Genomic DNA, 9,885 nt, shown 5'->3' on the forward strand with positions numbered 1-9,885 from the left:
CCGAACTAGGACTGAGGGACTCAGTTGAGGAAGCTCCACTTGGAAAAGTTGAAGGACCTTGGGGAGCAGGACGTCGCATGGGAAGCGAAGACCTGCATCAAAGAAGGCGGCGAAGACAACGGTCCAGCCATCAACGGGGCGATGAACCACTGCATCGCCAGCGAAGAAGGCTTGCTTTTCAACCACTGTACTTGACGCGACGAGCTTCGCCAGATCCGCCTTGTTGAACAGCGAAGTGCCGAGGAAGCCGGTGCAGTCTTCGCCAATCTTGCAGGGGTCCGGTCCGGTCGCTGCGGCTGGAGCAGGCTTGCGCGGAGCCATGATGGAATGGCGAAAAATGAAAGTCAGAGCTAGCGAAGACTACAAGGCCGAAAAAGAAAAGGTGAAAGCGAGAGCAAGAACGCAGCCGGGGGAAGTAAAAATAGATGGGGTAAAAGTGAAAGCGACCCACGGGGGGACTATATAGCCCTAGTCATGCGACGGTTCGCCTTCCGGCCAATAGCAGCCCACCACGTGGCACCCAGGGATGGACACAATGGTAACTCCTGTTAGGATGGGCCGAACAGTAAAAGGCCACATGAACAGGAAAAACGCGACCCAAAACCCGAGTTTAAAGAAAAGAAGAAGTGACCTAACTCACGTCCGAAAAGGATAGAAGGTCGAAAAACAACATGGAAACGTTTGAGAGAACTCATGAAATAACAAGGGTTAGCTTCTGCAGGTGTACATAGGTTTTGGCAGGAACATCGGCCGAAAGGGGGCACCTCATGCCATACCACATATTTGCACGGTCTCGCCCAAAGCTCCCTACTCGCTCTTGCCCATGAGGGGCTTGCTGGAGGCATATCACGAGGGCCTTCGACCAAATCTGCCGAAACCACCAGATTAGCAAAGCGCCGACTAAAATCACAAGGGGTCGCTTGGAGGTGAAGCCATAGGATGAAGCTGTAAGGCGAAGTCGAAGAATGGAAGCCATAAGGTTCGTCATCAAGTCTCTCTGTTGGGTGAAGCCATGGCGCGAAGCAGAAGGGGTTCGCCCAATGGGGCTCGTCTTCAACAAAAGGGCTAGGAGGTGTTGCGGCCCAAGAAGGCTCACACAAAACTTTAGGGCTATGTAATAGGGGATCCAAAAAAATTTCATCATTAATACATTGCTTTTACCATCCAATCATTTCATTGAGAGAACCACGTCCTTCGACGTGAAGTTATTGTCATTTCGACAACAATATAGATACTAATCCTGATTTTTAAAACTATAGATAAATAAAATTGTTGTGTCCTTATGAATTCAAAATAAAGTTTACATATAACTTTCGTTAAAACAAAGTTTACTTATATTAATTTAATAAAATTGAAAAACCTATGTATTTAATATATGTTTAAAATTTAAATATTTAAAATATTAATAGCAATATATAGCGCGTACTTGGCGTATAGTACACCTTGGCTGTGTTTAGTTCAGCGCAAAGTTTAGATTTTGGTTAAAATTAAAGATGATATAACTAATATGTGTATATGACATATTGATGTAATGAAAAATAACTAAACTAAACTTTGATTCAAAGTTTAGAATTATCGGCTGACCATCCAACCACCAAAATAATGCCACACCAGCATCGGGCTACAGTTCAGAACGTCGCAATCAGCGCCTCGGATAAAAAAAAAAACCTTTCGGCGCTGCCGACCTTGTGAGCCCACCCAAAACTCGAATATACAGTACGATATACACACGTCTCCCCCACCCACCCCAATCAATCATGCTAAGCTCAAACAACCGATCTGCAACTTTGCAGATTTGAAGATTCATCTCACCAAACAAGAACATGATGGAGTATTTTACATCAGAAACCAAAAGCACAAGCAAAAGAGAGTCCAATAGTAACACAACACCCTATCTAAAGCAAAGAACATTACTACAGCTGGAAAAATTACTACTTCCTCCCTTCTATAATACTATGAAAGATTTTTGAGGGATGGCGAATCTGGACACACAGAATATTATTACAGCTGCAAGGGGCAACAAAAACACCCTGCTAGGCTGCTTCGTCGTCGTCCCGGGGACACACAGCTAGCTACATGACGGAGCAGGCGTTGGGGTTCTCGTCGCTGAAGGCAGCGGTGTAGCGGACCTCGGTGGAGGAGGCGCGGGCGAGCGGTGCGGCGGAGGGGTCGGACACCACGTTGCGCACGTACCCCGCGGGGGCCTTCTTGTCGTAGGCGCCCGGTGCGTAGGGGTGCGCCACCGTGTCGTACGGCACGTATGGCCATGGCTCCACCCGCTTCCCGGTCTTGTACGCCACGCGCCGCATCACCTTCCCGGCGTCCACGTACCCCGTCACCGTCACCTTGTTCTGCTTCGCCGTCACCTCCACCGAGCTCACCCCTGCGCACATGCACAGATTCGTCAATCATTTCCACAACAAAGAACAAAAGCTAAAGGAGCCCTTGTTTTGCTTTTCAGAGCGTGTGAAAGAAGAAGCAGCAGCAAAAATATGATTAAGCACCTTTCATGTCCTCAAGGGCCTTCTTGATCTTCCTTTCACAGCCTTCGCAGTCTATCCGCACCTTCATCTCCACTGTCTGAAACAAGAAGAGGATATAGGCATAAGTTTTTTCCACTCCAACAACACAACTGTCAACTAGTACTATCATGGTACAAATTCGACTGGAAGACAGATATACAGAGATCGACAGAAGAGGGAGATGCGATTAATGGATTAACATGTTCAGTATTACCTGGAATTGTTTCCTCTTCTTGAGGTGTCGGCGAGTCCTCGGCACGGAGCAGAACTCGGAGACAACGTCGACGATGCCCATCTCCTCAACAATCTCCAACCAAACTCCTCAGTCCTCACTAAAGAGACCAAAGAACTGCAGGTCTTTATCTGTATTACTGTACAGGCCAAGCAAAGTAGCAGAGGCTTCCTGAGCTGAAATGCAAGTGGATTGGATCCTGCGGTGTGTAGGTATCGCTCGCCTTCTGATATAAGGCCTCGCCGCAAACGGTGGCATCCACCGGTGCTTTGACACGTGGGCAGAGAGACTTTTCTGCTGGTGTGAACGGAGCGGAGCACATGAGAGGAAGCCGGTAGGAAGATGATATGGTCCGAGAGGCTCCGTTGGGTGTTGGGTTGGGGCCCACACGTCGATACAAGTGCCACGTGGGAGGACTGCCTGCCGGCAGCATGGCCAGGTGGTGGTGATTGATGTGAGCGATATCTCTCCACCGCCACCGCTATTCAGGTCTTGGGACGATGCGATGCACCTAACCTGCCGGCCGACCTGACTGCCTGCCAAGGGATGGGGTTCATTGGGAGCGGGGATCGAACAAAAGAAATAGAAAAAAAATATTTTCCTAATGTTTAACCGTCCGTTTTATTTAAAAAATTTATAAATTTCTTCTAATATTTAGTCATACATAAAATAATATATTTATGTTCTATTATGTAATAACAATAAAAATACTAATCATATTATTTTTTAAAATAAGATGAACAGTGAAACATGATACGAAAACCCATAACAACACTTACTTAGGGACGGAGGTAGTTTGATGAAGCTCTCTCTCGTGGCCTGATCTTCTGGTCAGAGGATAATTCTTGCTTTGATCGAGTACAACATTTGCAATGTGGCTACCAACCAGAACAAGTCTAGAACGTCGTGCAATCGCTACACCACAAACGATGTCATACCAACCATGACACGTGGTTGATGATCTCAGCAATGCAAATGAGAGAACACTGCAGGAACAAGATAAGATGCAATCTAAATTACGAATAGGTGATGAAGCACGAAGAAATAGTTCTGATTGAAGTGGTAGATCTAATCGACCCGACAAATCAACACACCAACTATTGGGAGCTCTGAATCTATAGTCGCCGACTAATCGAGCGAGGATTAGAGAAAAGGTGAATGGCACTTGGCAAAATTCAACTAAACAAAACCCAAATGTTCTAGAGGGTGCACATAGACACTTATAGAGAAAATAGATCTAGGGTTTAGTGTTAATTCGTGGAGGTGGAGGGAGACACTTCCGAGATGGGCCTAGTCTATTAATAGTCCCGGTTGCAATAAAAACTGGAACTAAAAATGATCTTTAGTCCCGGTTAAAAACACCACAGCTATTTTATGATCACCAACCGGGATTAAAGATCATCTTTACTCCCGGTTCATCCCGTGTCAGTAGTCTGTCAGGGGGCCGAGGATCTTTAGTGGGACTAAAGATCATCTTTATAGTCCCGGTTGATAATACTAACCGGGACTAAAAATTATATTGATCTTTAGTCCCGGTTAGTTTTACCAACTGGGACTAAAATTTAATATGTAGTATATAATCCCTATCCCTTATCCTCTCCTACACTTCACAAATCCCTTCCCCTTCCTCTTCACAGATCTAACTCCTCCCCCTCCTCGCCTTCCTCCTCACCTCTCCTCCCCCTCACTTCCCATCCGGTGGCCGGCGGCGGCGGCCATGGCGGGCGGCGGCAGCTGGCGGGGCCGCGCCCGGCGGCGGCCATGGCGGGCGGCCAAAGGTGTCACGCGCGGCAGCGGTCGTGCCCTCTCGTCTGCCGGCCGGCCTCTTTTCTTTTTTTTTTCTGATAATTTGTGATTGATTGAGATGTATAATTTTGTGATTCATTGCATGGATATGAGATGTATAATCTGTCACACCCAGAAATTCTCGAACCAGAATTTCTAAGCTGAATGTGCATTAAACCCCTGTCCAGGACCAGCCAGGGTACACAAACGATAATTGTTGACATACAGACCCACGTCTTACAAAAATATAAAAGATTACAAATGCAGCGGGAAAGATAAAAGCGAGCTAAACCGGGAAGCTTGACTTCAGCAGCGGGCGACTCCACTCCACAGGCAAACCTTGACTGCAGCGACGAAACCAACCTCTCTGAGACGGCTCCAACTGAGAAGAACTTCAACTCTGGTGTGGGGGAAAAGAGAGCAAGACTGAGTACTACCCACTGTACTCATCAAGTCATACCGGAAGAGGAGGTATGATGCAGGATATAACCAAAGGAAGCTAGGGGTTCTTTTGCATAAAGCAGGCATTTCAAAACAGTAGTTGAAAGCAGTAAAACAGCTGTAGTAATTAATCAATATTAACCAATCACTGTCCAACGCTACACCACGTTGCAACAGGCCCAACCAACCACCTGAACTACACCAGTTCATTAAGCTAAACTAGGGGTGAGACTAATCACGGTGAATCTGGTTGATCGCCCATAACCGCGGGCACGGCTATTCGAATAGTTTTACTCTAGCCAGAGGTGTACAACTGTACCCACAAGACACGATTCCACACATGTCGCCATGCCCCGAAGTATCACCATGATACTGCAAAGGGGGAAATCGTGACAAGACCCTCCACGTAACCCTCCCCTAACCATCCACACCACGCTAAGGTTTCACCCCCACCCCTCAAAAGGCAGTGGGCGGTCCCCTCTTGCGCCGCGGTGAATCCGGCAGCTGGACAACCGAACACCTCGGCCGACCCAACTCCATCACGCCCACCCTCGCTACCGGTGCCTAGGAAAGGGTCGAGCTATACTTCAGATCAAGCAGTTACCCACTCCCGCTTGCGGTAAGCACGGTAAGTCTCCCAGGGTTTCCCGTGAACCGGTCCTTAACTGCCATGGGTGCGACCAGCAAAACCATGCACCCACAGCCCACCATTCAGTGTATTTTAATTAACTAACACCATTGCGGTGGCACCAATCCAAAACTATGCTAATAGACAAAGTCTATGTAATAATGTGATCCCTTTTTGTGTACTAGTTGAGCTAAGCATGGCTAAGCATTTCCTAAACCAACATCTAATCATTTTGATACACAGGTTATCAATGGCATATGGTAAACAATAAATGGCTAAGTAATAGGACCCATCCCACATGACATTGTAAAAGAATGCAACATTTAATAGAAATGCAGGGTGTTTGTAAATTGGGTACAATATGATCAAATGTAAAGCATGACTTGCCTTGCTCTCACATTGACGAGACGTCAGCAACGCCTTCGAGAAACCGCGGATCGACGAAACGGCCGAAACCTACGCGACAAACAAAGCACACAAGCAAAACATGGTATAAGACTACTGAAACAGGAAACAAAACCATTTTTAATGGATTATTTGCATTTTTCTTGATTTACTGAGACTTGAATGGACTTAAAACGGAGCTCGGATGAATTACTTATGAATTTTAGAAGATAAACTGTGTTTTTACTAATAAAGAAAAAGTCCTTAATTAATTATTGCGCAATAATACCCAGGGCTGACGTCATCCAAGGGGGGGGGGGCGGCTGCCGACAGGCGGGGCCCATGGGTCAGCTTCTCAAAGAGGAGAGGAAGGGGGCGCCGGCACGTGGGCCCCACAGGTCAGCGGCTCAAAAGGGAAGGAGGTGGCGCCTGGCAGGTGGGCCCCACCAGGCGGTGGCTCAAAGGGGAGGCGAGGGTGGCGTCGGCCGGGCTCGGCTCGGCCTCAAGGCCGACCGGCCGACCAAGGCGAGGCGACGGCGAGGCACGGCCACCGACGGCGGTGACCGGCGGTGCGGGAAGCGTCGGCGACGGCCGAAAGGCGGCGGCGCATGGCCGGAGCAGCGGCGTGGCCGGCGCTCGCGGGAAGGTGAGGAAAGGAGGGGGAGGGAGGACTCACCGACGACACGGTGGCCGGAGCGGAAGACGAAGGCGGCGACGACGACCCGACGAGAGGAGGGGCGGACGAGCGGCGGCGACACCTAGAGAAGGGGAGGAGAGGAGTTAGGGATGGAGAAGGCGACCGCGACGACCAAAGTGGCTGGCTGGAGACGGAGGGGAATGGATAGCTCACCGGCTCGCGAGGGAGATGGGGTCCCGGTGGGGTTCCGGCGACGCGAGGCGATGGCCGAGATGGCCCACACGGCGGCGGAGCTAGCGGCGGCGGCGGCTTGGCGCGGCGGCGGCCCTAGTGGCGACGGCACGCGGCCGGAGATGGGCGGCGGCGGCGGAGCTCGGCGAGCGCGGCGCGACGGCGGTAGAGGGCGTGGGAGAGGACGGTGAATGGGGGAAATGAGAGAGAGAGCTCGAGTGAGGGTTTTTATGGGCGAGGGAGGGGCGGAAACGGCCGGGGATGGCCCCTATTTGGCCGGCGACGTGGAGAGGTGGAGGAGAGAGAGAGGGTGTTGGGGGATTTCAAATCCCCCACCACTTGCGGGCGCGCGCGCGCGGGAGATGCGGGGAGAGGGCGGCGACGTGGGCGCGAGGTGCGGGCGCGGAGTGGAGGCGCGACGTGGAGCGGAGAAGGCGGCGGCGCGGGCGGTTGGAGCTCCGGCTCCAACGACCGGAGGTAGGGGACGACCGACAGGTGGGCCCCACCTGTCGGCGCCAGAAAGAGAAAGGGAGGGAGGGAGGACTTCGGGGAGGGGAAAGGAGGAGCGGGCCGGCCCAGGAAGTGGCGCCGAGCGCGGGGAGAGAGATGGGCCGACGGCCCATCTAGAGAAAAAGGAAGGAAAAGAAAAGAAAACGAGGAAAAGGATTTTCCTGGGATTAAAAAATTGCACTTTGGTGATTTTTAATTGGTTAAAATTATTTCCAGGGCTGTGAAAATTCCACTAAAAATCTTGTTAATGCATTGGAGCATGGGGAACTCAAGAAAAATTCCACCACGCTATTTCCGATTATTAATTGCATTTATTAACTAGGGATTTAGCTCTAGGTTAATTAAGATAATTTCTTCGGGCAATTTATTTAACCAATTTTTAAAACAAGAAAAGGGGGAAACTTCTGGGCGTGACATAATCTGTGATGTATTTGATTTGTGTGTATTTTTTAGGATTTGTGATGTATTTGATTTGAGTGCACTTTTTTAAGGATTTGTGATGTATTTGATTTATGTTTATAATAACTTAAGATTTGGGATGTTACTTTGAATTGGGGATTTGGGGATTGATTTAGGGATATACATGGCACTAGATTCGGGAGAAAATATAGAGATTAAATCTGGAAAAAAAGGGCACCATCTGAACTGACGCTACTCTCTCTTTAGTCCCGGTTGGTGTTATCATCCGGGACTAAAGATTCCTCTTTTTTTTCCCGGTTCGTAACACCAACCGATCTTTAGTCCCGGGTATTTGAACCGGGACTAAAGATAGCGATCTTTAGTCCCGGATTCGTACTCCCGGTTGGAAAACCGGGACTATAGGGGGGTTACCAACCGGGAGTAAAAAGGCTTTCTCCACCAGTGATTAGAAGGCCCAAGACCCAAGTTAGGTTTCAGTAACAGCACTGCCTTGTTTTGACGATTCATGTTAACTCGGAATGAATTTGGATACGAGACCGAATGCGTTTGAAAGGTAGAGAGATAAGCCTTCCATCAAGTCCAAGATCACCCAAATCGGAGATGGCATGAAGGTGCTAGGTCTGTTTGAATTCAGTGTTGTCTCTAGAGGCCGAACTAAATTTCAAAACTCATTAGACTTTAATATTTTATGGATCCCCCGTTCATCCGATGCATTGTTTGACAATGTTTTATATTTCTCATGCTTGGTTGTATGTATATACTTCATGATCACATGTTATCATCCGCATAAAGCGAAGACCTAAACCTGCAGTAGTTGCAATTGAGTTGGGACAGGAGGCCCACTGTTTCAGTTGCGGGTAATATCTTACGCAAGGCCTCCATTGCGAGGATTAAAACCATAGGTGAAAGTGGATCACCCTATAGCAGTCTTGAACCTCTTGCATGGAAGATTCCTGTCCTGTAGAACAATTCATCAGTAATTTTGGACGATCAGGTGAGCAAGAGAGATGAGATCCAGTTTCTCCATCTATGGGCCAAAGCCAAAAGTTGTGAGATCTGTCAATAAATAAGTCCAACTCACTGAGGCCCTCTTTATTGAAGGTTAGGTTTATTGGTCTAGACTTTTAAATCAGTTTATTGACTTATATGATTTATAAGCTAGTGGATTTAATGTCCTAAGTTTAGTGATGGTGTCATACATCTACCTCACATAAGCAAAAAAAAAAAAAGCTTCTCAAACCTAGCTTTTGGCTTAATAGTGTTAGAGTGGCTTATAGCTTCATAAAAGCCAAACAGAAAAGCTGCTTATTTGTTTAGACTTAGACTTTTCGACTTATAAGTTGGCTTATAATTAAGCCTAAATAAAGAGGGCCTGAGTCCAGGGGCGGATCCAGAAAGAAAAAATTGTGGGGGGGCTCAATTACACAGTTTCTTCACCTCTAGTCATCTAGAGACCTTTAATTTATCATTTATGGTGAAAAAATCGAAGGGGATGCTCCGGGGGTATCGATGGGTCTTGTGGGTGTAGGGGGGACTCGAGTCCCCCTTGCACCCATGTTGGATCTGCCCCTGCCTAAGTCGAATGCTTTTGGGATATCTAATTTGAAGAGTATGGTTGGCTTATTGGTTTTATGCAACGTTGAACCAGATTTTGTACATATATGAAATTATCATGAATAGCTCTTTTTCAAATAAAAGCACTGTTTGGTTTGGGGATGCCAAGTCTGTCAGTTTTGGGAGCAGCCTATTTGCCAAGAATTTTGTAACAATTCTTTCTAAGCTACTCCTCCGTCCCAAAAAACCTCAACCTAAGAGAAGATGGCAGATTCATTCTCCTAGGAGGGGATGTACTCTCCTAGGTTAAGTTTTTTTTGGGACGGAGGGAGTATGTACTAGACTGAATCTGACCGAAAGCAAACACTCCTCAATATGCAAGCATGGAAGTTTGTAGAATAAAATTTGGAAATACACTGTTCATTCATTTTATTTTTAGAAATATTCAGGATTCAAAATTTCTTAAAAAATATAACGTCAATTTCGCACAACCATTACGCGAAAGTGACGTGGCGTGACGTCACGGGTAGTATCGCACGAG

The 9,885-nt window shown here is 47.8% G+C and overlaps 1 protein-coding gene across 1 annotated transcript; it reads right to left on the bottom strand.

The window, feature by feature from the left end:
• Window positions 1-1,761: 1,761 nt before the first annotated feature.
• Window positions 1,762-2,957, bottom strand: LOC4335295 (heavy metal-associated isoprenylated plant protein 27). The gene is made up of 3 exons (XM_015781751.2): window positions 2,737-2,957; window positions 2,505-2,580; window positions 1,762-2,383 (listed from the first exon to the last, which is right to left on the bottom strand). The coding sequence occupies exons 1-3, from the start codon at window positions 2,815-2,817 to the stop codon at window positions 2,073-2,075; spliced, it is 468 nt and encodes a 155-aa protein (XP_015637237.1). The 5' UTR covers window positions 2,818-2,957; the 3' UTR covers window positions 1,762-2,072.
• Between the last annotated feature and the right edge of the window lie 6,928 nt (window positions 2,958-9,885).

Source organism: Oryza sativa, chromosome 4 (genome assembly GCF_034140825.1).
Source record: "Oryza sativa Japonica Group chromosome 4, ASM3414082v1".
NCBI classification, from domain to species: domain Eukaryota; kingdom Viridiplantae; phylum Streptophyta; class Magnoliopsida; order Poales; family Poaceae; genus Oryza; species Oryza sativa.

Excerpts from the sequence above, each read along its gene's own strand:
- LOC4335295 (XM_015781751.2), bottom strand. The coding sequence starts at position 2,817 with ATGGGCATCGTCGACGTTGTCTCCGAGTTCTGCTCCGTGCCGAGGACT. Across the intron at positions 2,581-2,736 it reads AGAAGAGGAAACAATTCCAG|ACAGTGGAGATGAAGGTGCG; the intron begins GTAATACTGAAC and ends TTCTTGTTTCAG. Across the intron at positions 2,384-2,504 it reads GGCCCTTGAGGACATGAAAG|GGGTGAGCTCGGTGGAGGTG; the intron begins GTGCTTAATCAT and ends GCATGTGCGCAG.